Genomic DNA, 23,506 nt, shown 5'->3' on the forward strand with positions numbered 1-23,506 from the left:
TGTCTTAAGGTACACCAAGGATGTATTTATTTGATCAAAAATACAATTTAAAATAACTGTATAAATATAATTTATTCCCATGATGGCAAAGCTGAATTTTCAGCATCATTACTCCAGTCTTCAGTGTCACATGATCCTTCAGAAATCATTTTAATATGATGATTTGCTACTCAGGAAACATATTTTATATTGATAAGTCATTCCAAAATCATGGTTACGGATGTTAGTAGGGTTACGTATATCGCAGCCACCGCTCTAGCCATTATGTTTAATCGGAGGAGACGTAGGCATGTTATCCAAGCATTAATGGCGAGGAAAGCCCCTTATACTTGTATTCGGCACATATGAGGTGTTTTTCCCTCCTATCTGCTTCAAGGTCTTGTTAAATTGTGGCATTTCTTTGCAGTTTTCCTTTGATACTTTTGTCTTTTATGAGTTTAATAAAGAACTCTCTCGTCTTCTTTCCAAACATACCACGCCATCTTTAAAGAATGATCGACTGTTATGTAAACCAGGTGATCTGTAAATGAAAAAACGTTTTCCCTTACAGTTTTGCGAAATATTCATTTTTCGAATTGCCTGAAAACCCACCTCATGGGAGCGTAAAAACGTTTTTGCGATTATATGGGAGTTTTTGCGAAATTGACGTATTTTCAATTCACAATTTCAATTTGCATAATTAGAGCAACTGTAAATGGCTGCAGATTTACTCAGACATAAATAATACAGGTGTAAAACAACATGAGGATGAGTAAATTTATTTTTTTTTTCTCAGATATCCAGTTTCTCATCACATTATAGAAATACAATAGCGTGCTTTTGCATGTTGACTTTAAACCCCGTATCTGAAATCATGACCGGTCATAAGCTCAGCATTACGGCACATATGAGTGACGTCTTAATGCCGTCACCATTTTTTTCAGAAGTGATCGTGAACGGGTGTGTGTGTGCGTCTACATTCTGATCTTTTAATCACAGTCAGTGAGAGTGTTATATAATAAAAACAGCTTGTAGTTGTTGTGTGTGTCTGAGTGGATTCCCTTACGAAAAAAAAGTATACTTCAAGTTCATTTTCATTACGTTCAATTTCCAAAAGATGATTTTTTATTCCTCTTTTTAGTCAACTTTAGCATGGGTGTCTAAACTTATGCATCGCACTGTAATTTAATGCAACCTTGCTGAATAATAATAATAAAAAAACTGTATTGATGCCAACATTTTGAACGGTAGTGTACAAATCTTTTTTTGTTTTGTTTTTTACTTCCTCCATACTAGCATTATGGAAGAAGTTAACAATAGTTGACAACAAATTTGGTTTTACTATATACAGCCGGAATAGTGGCTTGATACCAATTTGTCACATAGAATATAAACCTTACTCAGCACTGTGACTCTTACCTTGAATCCCTTTAGGACCCGGTGGCCCTGTTTGGCCTGGAGATCCAGGGTCCCCTTGTTGCCCTCGTCGCCCATTTGACCCCATCATACATGGTCCAGGAGGACCAGTTGGACCTCTGAAGCCTTTCACACCAACAGCTCCTTGACATCCCCTGTCACCTGTCAGTCCAACAAGATCATCTCCCTGGGAAGAGAAAAAGGGTTTTTAAAAATAAATTAATGTCTGTACATTACTGTACGTGTACATTTAAATAATCCAACATTCATATGAAGAAAAGGTTCAGTAATGAACTGTCCAATTACATGACATGATATTAATTGCTCAAAACACATTGTAACTAGTTAAGGAGTCTTTTATATATATATATAAAAATATATGTTTGTGTATATAGTACAGCACAACTTTTTTATGAATGTTTATGACGTACCATACATCCAGGATCTCCAGGAGCACCAATCTTCCCATCAGCCCCTTTCTTCCCAGTATACCCTGGATTTCCATATGGTCCAGTAGATCCCAGGTCACCTTTCTCCCCTTTAACATGATGCAAAAATTCTATTACAATTTCTGATAATTGCACGTCGGTTCACATGTAAAATTAAGATGAGGGATTTGATGGATAACTTGATCAGAAAAATCAGAAGAAATAAAAAAAAGTTTGGCATAATGCTCAGGGATCAAGAAACTGCCCTGCAATTCTACTATCAAACATTTAACATCAAACCAATTCATGCTTTATTATTCAATTGAAAATAACCTTAGTTGTTTTGGGTTAGTCTTAAAATGTTTAACATATCTAACAATAATCTATAAATTGCAAAAATGCTTCACCCTTTGAGCATGACACCATAACACCTCCTTTCTCTCCTTTAATCCCTCGGACACCTTCGAAGCCTCTGGGACCCTGAGAAACAACAACAGACACAAACAAAAAGAAATCCTTAGATACACAAACATATACAAGCAGAATACAAACTTATTTTGAATCTCAACCAGGTTTACATACAGTAACACCTCCCAAGCCCCTCTCTCCGATGAGTCCGACATCACCAGTGGGACCCCGGTTCCCTTTTCGCCCAGGATCACCAGGGTAACCCTGAGGGCCTTGGGGACCACGATCGCCGGGTAGATCACCAGGTGGGTCACATGCACATCCCCCATCAGGACCTGAAAGGGAACACAAAAAATATAATAAGCACAGGTGCTCATGCTGTGGTTAGAAAATATGCTTTTACGCCCCCTAACGGGCACTGATATAATAACCAGAATTAAGCAGCACCATGGACAGCACCAGATAAGATGCTATTATACTTATAAGCAGGTTCTGGCACATTCATATCAATCATTCACACAGATACCTCCTCCTGTATGTTCAATCATTACATATTTTAGATAATTTGATAATGCTTCAGTAAAAAACAAGCTGCTCACTTTAAAATATTTTACTGTGATTTTTTTTATTTAAAAAAAAAAAAAAATATGAAAAAGTGCACATATTCGATATAGACCTATTCATGAGATAAATCATAGATTATAGTATATAGTATAGCTTAGTCACTTAAATAGTGTCACTAAAAAGTTTTTGGACACTTAAGTCATGATTAAAATGTATGACTAAAAATGTATAAAAATGACAAATGTACTATATACATTTCAACAAATATTAGAATAAATGTTTTTTTGGTTTTAACATTTTGGTAAAAACATATACTGCTCAAAAATGTAACTGCTCTTTCTGATTTAACTGACTTTACACTACTTTTCAAAGTAATTTTTTGGGGTAAGTTTTGGGTAATTAAACTTTTTTTTTTTCAAAAGAAGTCTCTTATGCTCAACAAGGCTGCTTTATTTGATCAAAGCTTCAGTAAATTATTGTGAAATATTATTACAATTTAAAATAACTATTTTCTTTTTTAATATATATTTTAAAATGTGATTTATTCCTGTGATGCAAAGCTGAATTTTCAGCATCAGTGTCACATGATCCTTCAGAAATCATTCTAATAGGGTGATTTGCTGCTTAAGAAACATTCATTTTTATATTATCATCGATTTAAGATCATATGTCAATGTCTTAAAACTCACCTTTTCTCCCCTGGACACCTGGTAATCCGAAAGGCCCTCTCTCTCCAACCTGTCCAGATTCTCCACGTTCTCCAGGAAGGCAGTAGTAACCTACGTCACAGACAGATACTCTCATCACTGTGTATTAGCTGTACTTCTTTTGAACTGTAGTGTAACGTCTTATGTATTTAGGTATGATGTTACTTGCATAAATGTGTTGGATAAATAAATGTAGCATGTGACAGTTCAAATGTTGTGCTCACCGCAAACTGTTTACTCGAAACACATGACGAGACAAATGTTGACATCATGATAGGATGGACATGCACACAAAAACAACATGCGGACAGGCAAACAAACAATTACGACAATGCTTTACAAGGACATACAATAACTTCATTGATGATGCACACACATGCACATTATCAATAATACCTACAAAATGAGACATGTGTTAGTGTGTCTACATTAAACATGCTAAATGTTTACTTGAATTAATTACAAATCAAATGAAAATATGTCAAAGAATAAAAAAGACATTGCAACGAAAAAGACAATCACAAAAGTAGACAGGCACTAAGGGAACTAGGTAAATGCTTACATGCTCTCAAAAGTTTAATTGTAAACTTCCTCTAACTTGCATTTTATACAGGTATGTGCAGGTATGTGCAGATAGTTTAACGTGACTGAATCACAATCTCATCGGGGCTGGTTAAGACAGACAATGAAAAATGGAAGAATGCGAGAAAAAAAATCTATATCCACTCACCGGGATTGCCAGGATTTCCTTCTAGTCCTTTACGTCCAGGAAGGCCTCGTTTTCCAGGTTCCCCTGGATGAAAAGTCATGATGTTACTAACTCACATTACAAAAGTATAAAAAAATCTCTCTTCTTCTCTGTCTTAAATGGAAAGAGCACGATGAAAAAACACTACCATTCTTGAGGTCAGTAAAGTTTCGGGTCACTAAGGTTTCTCATTGAAATAAATGAATTGCATTTGACACATTAAATTGATCAGAAGTGATAGTAAAGACATCTATAATGTTACAAAAGATTTCTATTTCAAATAAATGCTGTTCTATTGAACTTTTTTATTCATAAAAGAATCCTTGAGAAAAAAACGTTACGCAGCACAAAACGGGTTATGAGCAACGAACTTCTGTATAACAGGTTGCATCACTTCCGGTTCAGGTCTTTTCTATGTGCTTCTTTAAATATAGAGCTGTTTTAGTCAAGATGCCTTCAAAGGATGATGAGCATAACTGATGCCCATCACATATGCAGAGTGATATCTAAAAGTTGTTTTATTTTTCTTCTTCTCACTAACATTTTGATTTTTTAATTGAATAAACCAACAATATAAAAGAACGAGCTGATTACCTCAAAAGTCCATAGATATCGCTGTCAGTTTGTATTGCCATTAACAGTTTTTCCGACAAGTTTATTCATGTGACGTTAGACATGCAATCTACTGTTTTCAAGTTTCTTGAGCAGCAAATCATCATATTAGTATGATTTCTGAAGGATCATGTGAAGACTGGAGTAATGATGCCATAAATCCAGCTTTGACATCACAGGAAAAAATTATAATTTAGAAAATATAAAACTAGAGAACGGTTATTTTAAACTGCAATTTAAAATATTCAAAACACAATATTGCTGTTTACAGTATTTTTGATCAAATAAATCGATCAGCCTAGATGAGAATAAGAGACTTCTTTAAAAAACATTTAAAAATCTCACCAATGGCAAACTTTTGTTAGTAGTAGTGTAAGTATATTAGAGTTAGTCTTATGTAGCATCCACTCACCAGGATTGTCATAGTATTACCATTAGATTAAATACCATTAGATGACTAGTAACCAAATACCAAATACCTGTTAAATACCATTAGATGACTAGTAACCAAAAGTCCAAATCATAGTCTCTCCTGCACCAATTTAAATGATATAAATACTAGTGTAGAACATTGCATAGAAACTGTGTCTATTCCTCGTTTAGTGAGATCAAATAATAATTCTACTGCAGGATCTAGGAAAAATCTAATTGTTATTAAAACAGAAAATGTTGCTATTAGTAAACAAAAACAATTTTTAAAGCTAGGTCTTCTAAACATTAGATCACTCACACCTAAGGCAGTTATTGTAAATTAAATAGTCACAGATAATAGCTTCGATATCCTTTGCCTTACTGAAACCTGGCTTAAACCAAATGATTATTTCGGTCTAAATGAGTCTACTCCATCAGGATACTCCTATAAGCATGAACCCCGTCTGATTGGTCGTGGCGGCGGTGTTGCAACAATCTATAGAGATATTCTCAATGTTACTCAGAAAACGGGTTATAAGTTTATTTCGTTTGAAGTACTTGTACTAAATGTTACGCTCTTAGATGTTAGAAAAAAATCCATATTATCTCTAGCCTTGGCTACCGTATATAGACCGCCTGGGCCTTACGCTGATTTCCTAAAAGAGTTTGCAGATTTTCTCTCAGATCTATTGGTCTTAATTGAGAAAGCATTAATTGTTGGAGATTTTAACATACACGTAGATAATTCAAATGATGCGTTAGGGGCTGCGTTTATAGATTTATTAAACTCCTTTGGGGTCAAGCAAAACGTTACCGGACCAACTCATCGTTTTAATCATACACTCGATTTAATTATATCATATGGAACCGATCCAACCGATATAGATATCATTCCACAAAGTGATGATGTCACTGACCATTACTTGGTAACTTGCATATTACGTACTGCTGTAATATGTCATGCGGCGCCGCGTTATCGACCAGGCAGATCAATCCTTCCATCCACCATAGATAATTTCTCAAATTGCTTATCTAATCTGTCTCAGCTGCTGCCTGAACCCAAACAAACAGATGAACTAGAAGAACTAACTAGCACTATGAGCACCATTCTCTCTAGAACATTGGATGTTGTTGCACCCATTAACCTCTTACTTATTGCTAAGCTACGTAATATGCTATCAGTTTCTGATGCAGAAAAGTTAGTTCATGCATTCATGACCTCGAGACTAGATTACTGTAATGCTTTATTAGCTGGTTGTCCTGCGTCCTCATTAAACAAGCTACAGTTGGTCCAAAATGCAGCCGCTAGAGTTCTTACTAGATCAAGAAAATATGATCATATAACACCGATTTTATCATCACTGCATTGGTTACCTATAAAGTTCCGTATTAATTACAAGGTATTGCTACTGACTTATAAAGCCCTAAACGGCTTAGCTCCAGTCTATTTAACGGATATTCTATCGCCCTATAATCCATCGCGCTCTTTAAGATCACTAAATTCGAGGCTTTTGGTCATATCAAGGATATCCAGATCAACCAAAGGAGGGAGAGCATTTTCACATTTGGCTCTGAAACTCTGGAATAGTCTTCCTGATACTGTTCGTTGCTCGGACTCGCTCTCCCAGTTTAAAACTAGATTAAAGACTCATCTTTTCGGCCAGGCATTCATATAATATTGTTAATCTTACAGTTTAAACTACAATCCGGCCTCTAGTTCATAAATGCCAGAGGAGAACTGGCCCCGACTGAGCCTGGGTTCTCCCAAGGTTTTTTTTTTTTTCTCCATTAGGTCACCTGATGGAGTTTTAGGACACCATTAGGTCACTTGATGGAGTTTTTTCGGTTCCTTGCCACTGTTGCCTTTGGCTTGCTCAGTTGGGGATATTTTGGGGATATTTAATTTTATTTTATCAATCAATAAATTCCACTAGAAACAAACCTTGTTGTATTATTTTATTTTAATTTAATACTGTGAAGCTGCTTTGATACAATCTGTATTGTGAAAAGCGCTATACAAATATACTTGATTTGATTTGATTTGATAGTATGGGTATTTCTCCTGCTCCCCATATAAATAATTTTTTCCCCCTGTGACAGACAGTTATTAATATATATATAATGAAAATGTGCCTTCAGTACAGTCCAACTTTTTATGTTTGCCCCTAAAGGCCAATTCACACTGCACAGACAAACGCCAACAAACAAGTTAGCTGTTGGATTTAGAATTGTATGCAAAAAAATCACACTGATCCAACAAACTCCGACAGACTTGTTTGTTGGTGTTTGTTGGCGTTTGTCTGTGCGGTGTGAATTGGCCTTAACATGTCAGTCACACACATAATATTCTTTCAATGTCTAATAAAATGCTTACTGAATATTATTATGGTCAGCCATAAATGGGGAAAAAATCGGAAATATTACCATAGTTTAAGAGTGACCCATATGTTTTTCCTGGGTCACCCTTTTCTCCTTCGAGTCCATTGAAACCCTGGAGACCAGATTCACCCATTGCACCTAAGAGCAAAGCAGAGCAGAGTTAGAACGAGAATCGAGAAATGAAAGAGAAACAGACAGAAGGTTTGAGCCTAAGACCAAAACTATGATTTACAATATACAAATGCCATGAAAATATGATATTTATGATTATTCACACCTATTACAGATGCTCCTGTATCACCAAGGGGACCAGGTATACCCATTAACCCTCTATCCCCAGGTGGCCCGGCGGCACCAGGGAGCCCATGATCTCCAGGTGGTCCTACAGCACACATTAATATAACATCATTTTTAAATCAAATCATACATTTATAATTATATTATATACTGTATATATACCATTCAAAATATATAATGCTGTACTATGAGATCGCATCTGAAAAATCTCAGTTCTCGCCATCTCTGAAAAGCCAAGCCAATGTTGATTTTCGTTTTATTACGAGCTCTGTCACGCTCTCTTTTTGCCAGCAGATTCTCCTCTATTCAGCATATCTTTAAAATGGATGGTTCCCCAGAGGTTTAGAGACTTTCTCGCACAACTAACCTATGTCACTCCCACACTATAGACGCTTCAAAGTAGCCAGAGAGCAACTTTTCCAAAGCCATTTTAAGGTAAGCCTCCAAGGTTAGCAAAAAATAGTGTAACGCTGCGGTACACAGGGAAGGAGACCAGAGGCCTTTTTGCCAATGGAGGAGAGGCTTTAATGCATTGAATAAACAGCTTTTGTGGGAAAACAGCTTATCACTTAAATGGATAGTTCACTCAAAAATACTAATTCTGTCATCATTTACTCACCCTCAAGTTTCTCAAATTTCTTTGTTCTGCTGAACGCGGAGGAAGATATTCTGAAGAATGGAAGTCAATGGGGTCCATCATTTGTTTGGTTACCAACATTCTTCAAAATATCTTCCGTTGTGTTCAACAGAAGAAAGAAACTCATATGTTTTGGAATAACTTAAGGGTGAGTAAATTATGACAGAATTTTTTTGGTTGAACTATACCTTTAAGGAAATCGACAGTCTATCGGCTAAACTTCATATTTGCCCTTAAAGCGGAAATGAAGCAGTCAGTCAAGTTATTATTATCAAGTAAATGGATCCACTCTAATCAAAAATGATATTATAAACACAATAAATGTAAATATTTAAAAAGAAGAAAAAAAAAAAGTTTTGTTATAGCTTTTGTAGCAAGGGCGCTGACTTCTTGCAGTACTACAACCTGTGACGTCGGGTTTGTTGGCTCCCTTGGATTAATAAAGATTATCATAGTTTTGTTTCTGGTCTTTGATTTTTCTTCTTAGTTGCTGTAATCGTTACTAGTAAAAGATCTGTCACCAAGTAGACAACCAATAAAGGGCTCCAATAATTCAGATTTGCAAGTAATAAGTCAATAAAATGACGGGATTAAGGATAATATTTGGGGATTTTTAATCATTTTTAATCAAAGATTATGTTTCTTTTTTTCATATTTATAGGAGAAGTCAGGGACAATTTTGCGGCAGTCAGGATTCAGTTTACAGCACTTCTCATTCATTTCTATGGAATCCGCAAACAGTGACTGACTGTTGATTGAGAAACACACTGACTTTTCTCTATTTACAGATATGATGAGACATGCACGGACGAGTATCGTATGTATGTATTTTCCCGCAAAAAACATCCTGTCAGGTCTAAAATATAAACTCTTAAAATAGGCTTACCATAGTGAATCAGGGTAAGACAAAATCACATTTTGGAAGAAGGATTAATGATGTATTGACTCTTTAAATTAAATTTTTGAATTTTTTGGATAGTGTGCTTTGACTTCACTGACGCATTAATTACAGTTTGCACAATAAATTTAAGCAAGCCATCAAGTGAAACACTAATTGTACAGTTTTCACATGTTTACAATGTGGTTGTGTACTAATGTAAACACTATTACCTGTCATATCGTTATAATAGTACTGTGGGTGTCCTTTAGGTCCGGGGTCACCTGGGAAGCCCTGTCACACATTCACAGCAGCAGCGTCAGTGAACAAATGACAATACACCACAGGTTTAAATATCTCTTACTAAATCTCTATCTTTCAAAGTTCATATAATGCAACTGAGCAAAATTTAAAATGCAGATGAAAAGTCTATTCAGAATGTGTGTCTGACCTTTGGTCCTGGGTTGCCAAATAGACCAGGGAGACCGTTTTCCCCAAATTTTCCCTGTATATGTAAAAAACATAAAACAGAAGAGACAAACAGTATAATTCAACAAAGCTATTATGTTAATATAAATGAATAATTATTAATAATAATGAAGAATTATTAACACATGTACCTTGGGTCCTTGAAAACCTCTTCGGCCCGGATATCCAGGAATGCCCTATGATTATTTAAAAAATAAACTATAGTAAGATCTAGTACAACAACATCTACGACTGAAAAAGTACACAAAGGATGGAGTTGAGTACAATTACTTAAATTAGATCTGAATGTGTAAAATTAGTGGAATTTGATGTGTTGCATTGGTTCATTTTCAATGTTTTGACTGGGTGGTTTGGAATGGTTGAATTTTTATTAATTTTTGTTATTAGATGGTTTGTGGTGTTTTTGGTTGGTTAGAGTGTTAGAATGATTGGTTTGAGGGGTTATGCAGGAATTACTGCAGTGTTGGTTTGTTGTGGATTAAATGATATGGAAACGGGTGAATAGTCTTACTCTGGGTCCAGAGAACCCAATTATGCCTTTCTCTCCTTTTTCTGCTTGAGGCCCTTCAAGACCCTGAGAAACACATGAATGTAAAACCACATTATTGCTTGAACTAATGTAGATCTCATACTACTGCATGCTACGTTATTTCAGAACTTATTAGGTCTAATGATTTAAATGTACAATACTCACGTCAGGGCCAGGATCTCCACAAATTCCTTTTTGTCCCTTTTCCCCCTACAAACAAAGTTAAAAAATAAATAAATCCTCCATCATTTACTACCTGGCATCCTTATAAAACCTTAGCAACTGAAAACTCATTTCACATGTGGAAGTTTTACCTTATCGCCTTTTACATAGTCTTCTGGGTTGGGCTCCACATATTCAAATGGACCTGGATCCCCCTGGGGACCTTGCTCCCCCTGTAAGAGAATCAAGATGACATAAACATACTTTCACTTATATTCTGTAAATTCATACTACCATGTGTGTCATTTACCTCATCTCCTTTTGGTCCAGGCAGTGATCTTCCTGAGTCTCCCTACAGGAAACAGAGCAAAATTTCATTAAAAAAAAAGGTAAAATAATCTAAATGGTTCCATATTACTCACAGATGGCAGTCAGAGAACAAGCAGAAGTTTGTGTCAAATTAAAGGTACACTATGTAACTTTTTTTGTTCAAAATGAACAAAATTTAAATTAGTCAATACATCATCAATCCGTCTTCCAAAACGTGTTTTTGTCTTACCCTGTTTCACTGTGGTTAGCCTATAATAAGTGTTTATATTTTAGAACAGACGTGATGGTTTTTGTGGGAAATTACATACATGCGTCACTCGCCCGTCCGTGTCTCATCATATCCGTAAATAGGTTAGTTGTTTTAACGAACTTGGCTTTTCAGAGATGGCGAGAACTGAGGGATTTGAAATGCTGCAAAAACGACGCAGAGTTGGTGTTTATATAACTTAACAGGCGAGTAAGGTATTTTATTGAAGAGATAAATTGCCATATGTATCTCTCTAACAGAGTTGATTGTAAAACATTATCTATTGTGAAGGGTCAGTTCATTATGGTTGTTGTAGCGCTGTGCTTGAATTTATTTTCAAGGAAGTATCGTGTCTGTTGCCTTTGGCTTGCTCAGTTGGGGATATTTTGGGGATATTTAATTTTATTCTATCAATCAATAAATTCCACTAGAAACAAACTTTGTTGTATTATTTTATTTTAATACTGTGAAGCTGCTTTGATACAATCTGTATTGTGAAAAGCGCTATACAAATATACTTGATTTGATTTGATTTGATTTATTAATGGGTAAAGTTACAGTAACATCTTCAACTAGTCAGCTTGAGATCCTCTCCATCTAAACGGATTATTTCTCTTAAAGGGACACTTCACCCATTTGCATTAAGCTTTGCATTGTTAGAAACCCAGTCATACTATTGAATGGTCATGCAACATTTTTTCATTTTCACCCAAGACGAGAGAAATCTGTATTTACCTCTTTACACTTCCTCCTACAATGACGCAAAAATCGTCATTTTGCGTCATTGTAGGAGGAAGTGTAAGAGGGGGGGATTTCTGTTAAGACTACAAGCACTAGATCCACCCTTTCAAACCCGCCCATAGGGGGTTGGACCTAATGCGCTAACAGACCTATCACAGATCAGTGCGAGTGCGTTTGATTTCAACGGCAGAAACCTGCAGAAAACAGGGACGAAGAAAGCTGAGTAGTAGGGGTTACTCTATTTCTATGTCCGGCCGTCGAGATCGACAAAAATGTCCGGGATTCAGCTTTTGCTTTCTGCGGTCGCCATTCATTGTTTACATGCTCACCTTTTGTTTCAATCTAACTGAATTCACCCCGATTGGTGAATCTGAATGTAATGTTTACATGAATGCTAAACAAGTGATCGGTTGATTTGCGTTTTAACATTGCTAAGAAAATACCCGCACCTCCGTGAGAGATAGCCCATGAGACCGGTGCATCTCACAGGCGCGCTCATCAGTAATCACAGTAATACAGGGAGCAGGACGAGGCTAGCGCCGCGGGAGAAAGACACGAGGCCGGTGGCGTGATCGGTTGAAAGATGCGAGGCCGGTGGCGTGATCGGTTGATGTGTGTTTTACCATTGCTAAGAAAATACCTGCTCCTCCGTGCGAGATACAAGAACAGTGCCTCACAGGTGTCGGTCGTCAGTAATCACGCCACCGGCCTCGCGCCGTTCTCCCGCGCCCCTCAGCCTCGTCCTGCTCGCCACAGTAAACATGATGAATGGCGACTGTAGAACGCAAAAGCCGAATCCCGGACATTTTGGGCAAACTCGTCACGGAGACTCACTCGTAGCCTAGCCTTGCCTTGATGTTTTTGTTTTCAACTGCGCTGTCTTACCGGTAGGCGTGGCTTGGGAGTGGCCTTGTAGGGCAGCGAAGCAAGTGCATTCTGGGAGTTGTTGTCTTTCATCCACATAAGCCAAAAATACATTTTCTGGCTTTTCTCAGTCTAGAAAGCTCCAAATTCAAAAATAATTTCACATTTCTTCTACATAAATGACCCACTTTCAATACACATTCATGTCTCCACGGGTGAAATGACCCTTTAAGCCTATAGTGAATGTTTTATGAGCTGTAGGATAACCATATTCATTCGCAAAGTCACGCAGAGCCGAAGCACAACCAAAACAATGTTCCTCTTCAAAATGCATGCAGTTTTGTTTTTTAACTGCTGGAAGGCCAAAAGTTACATACTGTATAGTGTACCTTTAACTTTAGTCATCTCAGAGAATGTTCATTCTCATAGGCATGTACATGCAAAACTCACCGGTTGGCCTCTCAGACCTGGTAAACCCTGAAATCCCTAGGATAAGCAAAGAAAAAGGGAAAAACAAATACAAGAAATCAAATGAAAGAATTTAGAAACATTTAGATAAAAGAGATCAAGCAGCTGAGCTTAAGTTTGTGTACAGTATATATATATATATATATATATATACACATACATACAGTATATTTACAGTTGTAATCAGTTGAATAATTTTGAGACTGCAGAAGTCATTAAAAGTTGCATTTTCAGTTGAATTTGGGGAAACCACTTGAAACAGTTGTTGTGTTGAGCTATTTCAGTTACTTTTGTTTGATTTGTTCATTGCAAACAGCTGAAAGTCTGTAAATATTGCCAATAAACCTGATTTGCAATGGGGGTTGAATCATTTTGATTACAACTGTATATATATTAACACACACAAAAACTGTTGTGATATTCAACAACAAAAAAAAACAAAACATACTACACCATTTTGCAGATGTAGTGCTTGTAAAAAATTTAGAGAATGCTTCTCTCACCATAAGTCCATCGGGTCCTACTCGTCCTGGTGGACCTTGTGGGCCAAAATCCCCTCTAACTCCCTTTGTGTACATGCAAACACAGACACAGACAAACAAAGCAAACCTAACTAATAAATAAAACTGCAATAACATATAACTACACTACACCAATGTAATCTATTATATGTTCATATAAGATCTGCTTTTTTGCCCTTAGTACATACTTGTGGTCCATGTATTCCTGGTGATCCATCAACACCCTGTGAATGAGGGTCACACATTTACAGATTTGTTAGGTATAAAAAGATACATTTTTGGCACTGCTTACTTTCAATACATTCAGCAGTACTAAAATATGAAGACATGAATGTATGGCATTATACGTACAGGTCTTCCAGGAATGTAAGTTATCCTATAAGAGGTGTCCCCTTTGATCCCTTTTAACCCAGGTGGTCCCTAAAACACATATGCAAGTAAAAAAGAAGGGAGTCATGGAAATAATTTAGTTAAATCAATCGTTTGTTTGTTTATTATGTTTTTAACACCATGTTAGCATCAGGGCTATTTACATGGCAAACACAAGGTCAGTATCACAATCCATAAAATCTAAATTATAAGATTTTAACTTAGCATAAGATAGAAAATCCAAAATACATTCAGGTGATACATTCTGAAATATTCCATGCAAACATGTTTCTGAATAAAAGTGTTTTCTGGCAGTATCATAAAAATTACAGTCCAACAGACTATGTTTAATAGTAAAAGACAGAAAATAGAAAAAGGAGCTTCGCCTATCAATAGAAACCCATGTCATGTGTAAGTCTTCAGTGACCCAGTCAGCACCTAGTGAAGATGACTTGGTCATGCCTAGATTTGAAGTTATGGAAGACACTTTTTTTTAATACTGGGGTTTATTTCACTGAGTTTATTATTTTTATGTTCGTCCCACTCCTTCTGCCACTTGTTAGTGTCCACTCTCTCATTATCAGTCAGTCCAATGTGACTTGGAACCCAGCAAAAGATGATATTAAAGTTTGCCTTCTTCAAAATATCTAATTTAGTTAATATTTTGACAATTATGGGGTGGTCAGTCTTTACGGATTCATGAGGCAATAAATAGTTGCGTTCTTGACCCTTCTCAATATTTTCCAGAACCAGAAAAAAGCCTCAGCTGTGAAGATAGAGCCTTGGTCTGGAATTCAAATCGTAAAAAACGATCAAAAATCATAAAAACTGGAAACAGCTTTGTTATTACTGTTTTGAGAACCAGAGGAAATGGTTAAACCGAATAAACCCAGTCGACGGGAAATCAAAATGACATACGGTTACATTATTGTATGCAATTTTCTTTCTTATTACATGCTCCTGGTCTAATTGTAAAGGCCCGTTCACACCAAGGACGATAACTATAAAGATAACGACAAAGATATAATTCTAAAAATCGTTCTCCATATTAAAGAATAACAGAGTTCACACCACAACTATAACGATAAAGATATGAGGAACGATATCGTTGGGATCACTTTCAGAACGATTTTTTTTCAGCTGTCAAACGATAAAACACTGACAGTCAATCAGAATACATTCTAATTTAAAGGTCTCGCGCATTTAAAATGGGGCGCGCGCGCGCGTGCTTAGAATAAAAAGACCGTTATCGTTCGTTGGTGTGGACGCATATATAGTTATCTTTGTCTTTATCTTTATAGTTATCGTGCTTGGTGTGAACGGGCCTTAAGCGATTTACTGTGTTACACCAGGCATTTTTATTTTTTATTTTTTCTAATATTTATTTTTAACCCCTCTCTTTTCCAGACCACTTTTCACTATCCAGTCGATTCCCAAATCCCTATGGATAAAATCAATCTCACCCTACAATTTTTCTTGTTGAATATCCTGTTTCACTCAGAAATAAATCAGACTATGAAAGTAAAATGGGTTCATGTTGACTCTAAGAAATGTTTCACGTGAGGATGCTTGCTAAACCTATGTCGTACCATGGGTCCTGGTAGGCCGGGTTGTCCTCTCTCACCATCCAGTCCACGTTCCCCTCTGGTTCCATTACATCCATCCTTTCCTGGAAGCCCAGGAAGACCACCAGGCCCCGGATGACCCTGGAAGATGACCAACATAAGGTGGTATATGTCCATATAGGGTAAAAATATGCAGGTAAATTACTAGTAAAAACTACTGTATTAATACAGTACAGTACAATATAATATAATATGATATGATATTATATATGATATTATAGAATATAATGTAATAGAATATAATACAACATAATATAATATGTTTTTTAATTATAAAAAAAAACTATGTCTTGTTAACTACCAAATGATCAATCGTTACATAGAATATAGTTTGTATTTCTATTGATGAATACTGCAGACTGTCACTTACAGGCACTCCATCTAACCCAGGATGACCGCTATCTCCTTGAACACCCTATTACAAAAGAGTGCAACAGAATGAAAGTCCTTGTATTTATTTGTATGAGAATTGTGTATGGGTATGTGTGTGTTTCTGTGTACCTGGTCTCCTGGCGAGCCAGACTCTCCAGGGAATCCTATGATACCACGTACACCCTTCTCGCCAGAAAATCCTGGGGTGCCAGGGAAACCTCGGGGGCCTTGGGGGCCCTGCCGACCTAAGATACCAGGATTTCCCTGGAAAACAAGAGAGGGAAAATAAATATAATACAATGCTATTATAGTAATATCTACTGCAACTCTACCATGGAAAGTCAAAATTCTTGTTTAAGAAAATATTGAATATTATAGTTAATTGTTTTTGTCATTTGTGACTGCATAGTGTAACTGAATCCATTCTAAATTTGCTATTTTGAAATGTACATTACCGTTAAAAAGATGCTGAAAATTCGTCTTTAATCACAGGAATAAAGTACATTTTAAACTATATTCAAATATAAAACCATTATTTTAAATTGGAATCATATTTCATAATATAACAACATATGTTTATGAAATTAATGTATCACTTAAGCTTTGTTGAGCATAAGAAAATTCTTTCAAATCCAAACTTTTGAATGGTAGTGTGTTTTACAAAATCACCACAAGGGTGTGACAAAACATAAAGAACAAACTACGGTATATGCACAACACTACTGTGTGTCACCAATTCCTACCTGTTTTAGGATGGAGTTTGATTGGTCAGTGATGTTAAGTGCGTTGTGCTTGAGTATGATGGTTAGTTTTAAAGTGCTCTCAGCGTGTGTAAGTGTGATTAGTGAATAATTCTGTTGTACATATACTTGTAATGAAAGATGGTGGATGGGGTGTAAAAAATGCTTTTACTTCAAAAATAAATAGTGATGATTGTTGCGTGAGAATGAATTAGTGAATTTCATGAATGACTGACTATCCAAAAGAGCTCTGACTGAAACAAAATACACACTGACAGGAACTGAGACCGCACACACACATACGGGGACAGCAGTGGAGCACTGTATATACAACAGGGGTGGGAGAAAAAAGTAGATGCTTCGCGATTCTCTCTCCAACGATTCTGGATCGATTCTGAGAAAATTCTGAGCTTATTTTTTAAATGCAGGTATGCGCGATGATGCTGTGTGTGCTTTAGAAACACCCGTATTCTGCTTGCTTCCAGTTCCTCTCTCTCTCTCTCTCTCTCTCTCTCTCTCTCTCTCTCTCTCTCTCTCACACAAACACACACACCACTCGAACCTGCCATAAAATAATCTTTCATAAAGTTTGGAAATGTTTAAGCGAATTACAAGGGCATTCACTGGCTTCACCGTCCGCTGGTATTTTGCTTACAAATGCTCTACGAAGGCATAATTTATGTCGATTGGAATGCAATGGGCTTATTAAAAATATGAAACTCACTACCAGAAAGCTGCTTTCAATTTCAAATGTGTGCGCTTTGTGAAGAGCGCTCGCGCATGCAGCTGTCCGCGACTCTGTGTAAGTGGTTAAATGTACTAGCATCTCAAAATGCACTTAAGACACGAAATCAATGTAAATAGTCAGTTCCCTTTCAGTCGATCACGTTCAACGCCACGTCAGAGTGATCCAACTGTATAGGAATCTCGCTAGAGAGCCAATCTACATCGAGTGAAACTAAATGAGCCAATGCACATTGACGTGTGATCATTTACAGCAGCTGCTCTGCCACGCAGCGTGGTATATAATGAGCAGCAGGTGCGATTGCACTACAGCTTTTTGCTTCGGAGCCGAGTATTTCGGATGCTGATCAAACTAAGACTGTTGACATTCAATGAGCAGCTTTTCAGGAGAACCTTTCGTGTGTGGTGTTGGCGATACAGCATGGCAGTGGGGTCGATCTCTCTTTTCTCTCTCTCTCTTTCTCTTTGTGTTGTTTGTGTGCAAGACTGAGCAAACAAAGGATGTTCTCACAGCTGGTACGGTGTGCTGAGAGGGCTGAAAAGTTGTTATTATGGCTGGCAAGAGACAGAGACAAGAGTCAGCACACGACAGGCTCCAAAGCCAAAGGCAAGAGGCCCTAGGACGGGCGACCCAGAGATGGAGGGGACTGCTCTTCAGGAGATGGTGACCGCACTACTCCCTCCCCAAGCAAAGGGCCGGGTGGAAAATCTTGTATTTCCTTTTATTTGTGTTCCGCTGCTGGCGTCAAAACCAGCGGTACCCAAATTTTCAATAAAAGAGCAGTTTTTTCCATCTCTGTGTCCGAAGAGGGCGTACTGGTCCTTACGGACAACACTGTGACCGTTGCGTACATCAGCCGGCAAGGTGGTCTACGCTCCTGTCGCATGTCGCAACTCGCCCACCATTCAGGATGCTCCCTTTGAGCCTCTGCAGTCAGCAGACTTAAAGCTTCTCTCCATGAAGACTTTGCTACTGGTTGCACTGGCCTCTATTAAGAGGATAGGGAACCTGCAACCATTTTTGATCGACGAATCGTGTCTAGAGTTTGGGCCGGGTGACGACCATGTGGTACTGAGACCCCGGCCTGGTTATGTGCCCAAGGTTCCTACCACTCCCTTCAGGGACCAGGTAGTGAACCTGCAAGCACTGCCCCTGGAGGAGGCAGACCCAGCCCTGGCTTTGCTCCTTCCCCGTCCGCGCTCTGCAACTGTATGTGGACAGAACTCGAAGCCTAAGGACCTTAGACCAGCTCTTTGTCTGTTATGGAGGCCAGCAGAAGGGAAAGGCTGTCTCCAAGCAGAGGTTGGCCCACTGGATAGTGGATGCCATCGCCTTGGCTTACAAAGCACAAGGCGTGTCCTGCCCGCTCAGGTTGCGCGCTCACTCTACGAGAGACGTTGCATCCTCCTGGGCGCTGGCACGTGGCTCCTAGCTAACAGATATCTGTAGAGCTGCGGGCTGGGCGACACCTAACACGTTCGCTAGATTTTATAGCCTACATGAGCCGGTCTCCTCCCTTGTTCTCACCCTAAATGGGTAAAAGCTCTGAGAGGCCCAGCTCTGTCGGCTTACTGCGCCCTACTGTGCGCTTATATTGCTCCAGAGTGAAAAACCTGTTGAGTCCTCCACCACCCTTGGAGCCGGACATGGCGGGGCGTCCGGCGCCAGGCCTTTATCTGTTGAATCATTGAGAACCAGGTCTAGGCTGGGTTCCATATGTACGACCCTGCGGGGATCCCATATGTGTATTCTTCCACAACTGCTCCTAAACAGAAGCCTGTGTCTTTCCCTTGGGCTAAGTCACCCCAGTATTTCATATGCAGTACAGCCTTCGGGTTAGATGTATATCTCCAAAAAAAAAAAAAAGATGTATATCTCCACATAACTCCTCCACGGAAAAATGTGGCAACCGCAACGTTCCCCTTCCTAAACGGTAAGGGCACGCTTTCCCAGTGTTATCCAATAGTCTCGCTTGTGTGGGTTATCATGGAACACCAGTGTCAGACACTCTCTGTGTAAGCCCTCTTCTATCATCCTTCCAGGCAAGAAGGGGCAGGAGGCTTGCTCAAGGCACTGAAAGAGGGCAGCTGCTGTGGCGCTTTGGTAGGTATTCCTATACAATCGGATCACTCCGACATGGCGTCGAACGTGGCCGACTGAAAGGGAACGTCTGGGTTACGTATGGTAACCCTCGTTCCCTGAAGGAGGGAACGGAGACGCCACGTTACGTCGCCAGAGCTCCTGTACCCCGCTGCGCGGCGGGGCCAAATGCTCGGCTCCTCAGCAAAAAACTGGAATGCAATCGCACCTGCTTCTCATTATATACCCGCGCTGCATGGCAGAGCAGCTGCTGCAAATGATTGCACGCCAATGTGCATTGGCTCGTTTAGTTTCACTTGAGGTAGATTGGCTCTCTAGCAAGATTCCTATACAATCAGATCACTCCGATGTGGCGACCATACGTAATTAAAACAGACAGGACAAACCACATCTTAAATTTTAAAAGAGATCTGTGCATTTGTGTGAATGCAGCTTATCAGATCTCCCACAGTCTATGATGTCAACAGTAATAATCAGAAAAATCACTCACAAAAATCACGTTCAGATACTCTTAAATAGGCCTAATGAAAGCATTTTGTTTATTGCATGTAATGTTTTTTATACCTCTTAGTTATTTACTATTTGCTTTTGTTTTGAAGCTTTATTAGTTTATATATTTAAAATTCTTAACATAAATTGTTTTAATTTAATTTGTAATTATTTTAAAAAGTAGGAACTATTGAATTAATGTGGAAAAAAAGTAGATCAATTATCGTTTTGGAATCGGTTTCTGACTCTCGGAATCGGATTGGATCTTTAGGTGCCTAAAGATTCCCACCCCTAATATACAAACAATACAAATATTACAAAATGTAGTGGCAAATATGTCAAATATTTGACTGAAAGCACGGAGAGCGTAAGGAGAGCGCACAACAGAGAATGTCTTGGAACAAATATTTAATGATTACTTGGAGAAATAACAAAGAACAACACAACTCAAACCAAATCCAAACGAGAACCGACCAAGACAGAGGGAGAACACAGGGAATATATACACAGGAGACAGGGAGGAACTGACGGGATAATTAATGAGACACGGCTGAACAATCTCAACTAATGAGGATGGTGATCATGGGAACAAGGAGTTGCGAGAAACTCAACACAATGAACATTGAAAATTCCAAAAAAATTCCATTGTTTGATTCCAAAAACAAACAGACATGTAACAGACACAGCCTCCCAGAATGGGAGGAAAGGATGCTAATTGCAGGTTTCAGTTTCAGAGCACTTTAAATTAAAATACCAGGAAAATACATCCTCTATTAATGTAAACACACACACATAAACAAGCATGCTTTTTTTTGATGACCTGTTCTTTGATGACACTGGATTTTACTTTGATCAGAGACAATAGCACAGCACTGGCAGTGAGTAAAAAAGTCAATAAGTAAAAAACTACAGACTAAACTAAGTCTAAGTTTACCATGTGTGTGTGTACTTGTTGCTCAAAGCATTGTAGCACATTATCATTCTCTACTTTGCATATATTTAATGCTGCTAAAACACTGTATACAATGTATAAAGGAAAGTGTAAATCTTATGTAATTATGTACACTACCGTTCAAAGGTTGGAGGTCAGTAAGATTATTTTTTTTTGTGAAGATATTAATAGTTTTATTCAGCAAGGATGCTTTAAACTGATCAAAATCGACAGTAAAGACTTTCATAATGTTAACAAAGATTTCACTTTCAAATAAATGCTGTTCTTTTGAACTTCCATTCATTACAGAAATCTAAATAAAATGTGTCATGGTTTCCAAAAAATATATATGAAGCAGCACAACTGTTTTCAACATTGATAATAATAAGAAATGTTTCCTGAGCAGTAAATCATGCGACGCTGAAGTACAGTGTAGGGAAAAGTTACTGTTAAAACGAATGCGTTATAGTACCAAGTAAGTTACTTACAAAAAAAGTCAAATGAATAAGCCCTCAGGCTGAAGAAAATGCAAAGTCAGTCAATAAATGTAAAAACAAAGAAACCTGCATTACTTATTTGAAAAAGTAACTCAGATATTTTAAAGGTAAAAGTAATGCGTTACTTTATTAGTTACTTGAAAAAAGTAATCTGATTACGTAACTCACGTTACTTGTAATGCATTACCCCTAACAACTTATAACAGCTATTTAAAATTTTTATATTATTTCACAATTACTGTTTTTGTGAACATAAGAGACTTCTTTTGAACTTTTGAACAGTAGTATGCAGTATGTAGGTGCAATATTTACCTTCCAACAAGACAAACGTTTTAAATACAACTTAACAAATAAAAAAAAGGAGAGAAAGAGATACATTGGATAATATTCTGCTTGACTTTGTGATGTGAAACAAGTATGAGAATATGTGTGTGTGTTAAGCAGCATGCACTCAGTGGTTGTGACAGAGCTAGATCAGTGTGTGATGAGGGTGTTCATAGTCTTTCAGTAAAAGCACTGACTGTGATAATTACTAAAGACTCAATGGATTCCCCTAGCAACACACACACATCCGTACACCTCTGCTTTACGATTAGGGCTTGCACAGCAAAATACAGCTGTCCACACCATCACACAAGACTCCTGAACCATATAGACATGTATTCACATGTTATAGTTTTTTTCAATTGCTTAAGCACAATTTTGAAAACAGGGCCCGGTTTTTCAAACCCCTTCACACAATTAGCACAACACTACACCAAAGTAGCACAACACCTCAGATCATTTGCAAAATGGAACACTTTTGTCAAAACTATACAATGTCTTATAAAAACCTTATTTTGTTGTCGTAACATAAACACATCCATCATATGGTCTGACTCTGTTTGAATCAGTTAAACACTCCTGTGCTCAACCTAAAACACTTTTAGCATTTACACAGAGAAAGTGTAAAAATAAATTCACCAACACCACATGACACCAATTGTGCAGACTAATGAAAATATTTATTTCTTTTCATGTACTCAAGTCAGTCAATACTGAACATTTCAACAAAACATTCATAAAACATTTTCCAGTTTTCATATAGTATTACTGAACGTACCATTGTCCTGTAAGCTTACAGTAATACTGTGACATAAATTACATATCCAGTTCAGTACAGAATAAAAAAACCCTAAAAACTAAACATCTCTCCGCCTAGCTGGATCTGGCCACAGGGCCTCGTCAACATCACAGGCTATATTTTCATTTGCAAGGCAAAGTGGGAAGAATCTTTTCGAGTGACGAATCCACCCTTGTATGGATGCTGGTTCAATTTGATCACATGCTTCCTCCATAGCTTGAATGAGGGGCATCTGGACATAGGGCCGGAGATCATAAACCTTCCACCGCCATGTTGAGAAGAACTCCTCGATGGGGTTTAGGAAGGGGGAGTATGGTGGAAGGTATTGAACTGTAAATTGTGGGTGTTGATGAAACCAGTTTTGGGCCAGAGCAGAACGATGGAAAGCTATATTGTCCCAGACGACAATGTATTGCATCTGGTCCATTTGCAAAACTCTCTGAAATACAGCAAAAGATCACATTGTGTAGATCAATATACTGTAGGTCTGCTATACAGTAAAATTACATGTACAGTAAAAAGGTTATGTGTGCAGTACACAATACTACAGTCAGTGAACAAAACGTACCACCACATATTCACACCGCAGGACTTTCACCCTGTCTGAATTTCTTTCAAATGGCACTTTATACAGTTGTTTCATCAGAACAAGGATACGGGCTATTGTTGACAGAGAGACCTGTTGGACATTATTGAAAATT

At 37.8% G+C, this 23,506-nt stretch overlaps 1 protein-coding gene across 1 annotated transcript in view; it reads right to left on the minus strand.

Moving 5' to 3' along the window:
* col4a4 (collagen, type IV, alpha 4) overlaps positions 1-23,506 on the minus strand; it is a 73,803-nt gene that overhangs the window by 19,171 nt on the left and 31,126 nt on the right. Inside the window, exons 5-26 of the mRNA XM_084125632.1 lie at positions 16,310-16,444; positions 16,179-16,223; positions 15,773-15,889; positions 14,166-14,234; positions 14,003-14,038; positions 13,797-13,859; positions 13,276-13,311; positions 10,954-10,995; positions 10,796-10,876; positions 10,647-10,691; positions 10,464-10,526; positions 10,084-10,128; positions 9,915-9,968; positions 9,697-9,757; positions 7,930-8,034; positions 7,698-7,790; positions 4,233-4,295; positions 3,485-3,574; positions 2,406-2,566; positions 2,231-2,303; positions 1,827-1,933; positions 1,399-1,582 (exon numbers count right to left, since the gene is read on the minus strand). Coding sequence (XP_083981758.1) covers positions 1,399-1,582; positions 1,827-1,933; positions 2,231-2,303; positions 2,406-2,566; positions 3,485-3,574; positions 4,233-4,295; positions 7,698-7,790; positions 7,930-8,034; positions 9,697-9,757; positions 9,915-9,968; positions 10,084-10,128; positions 10,464-10,526; positions 10,647-10,691; positions 10,796-10,876; positions 10,954-10,995; positions 13,276-13,311; positions 13,797-13,859; positions 14,003-14,038; positions 14,166-14,234; positions 15,773-15,889; positions 16,179-16,223; positions 16,310-16,444 — 1,768 coding nt within the window. The remainder of the gene's footprint in view (positions 1-1,398; positions 1,583-1,826; positions 1,934-2,230; positions 2,304-2,405; positions 2,567-3,484; positions 3,575-4,232; positions 4,296-7,697; positions 7,791-7,929; positions 8,035-9,696; positions 9,758-9,914; positions 9,969-10,083; positions 10,129-10,463; positions 10,527-10,646; positions 10,692-10,795; positions 10,877-10,953; positions 10,996-13,275; positions 13,312-13,796; positions 13,860-14,002; positions 14,039-14,165; positions 14,235-15,772; positions 15,890-16,178; positions 16,224-16,309; positions 16,445-23,506) is intronic.

Source organism: Abramis brama, assembly GCF_963993115.1.
Source record: "Abramis brama genome assembly, chromosome: 10".
NCBI lineage: Eukaryota > Metazoa > Chordata > Actinopteri > Cypriniformes > Leuciscidae > Abramis > Abramis brama.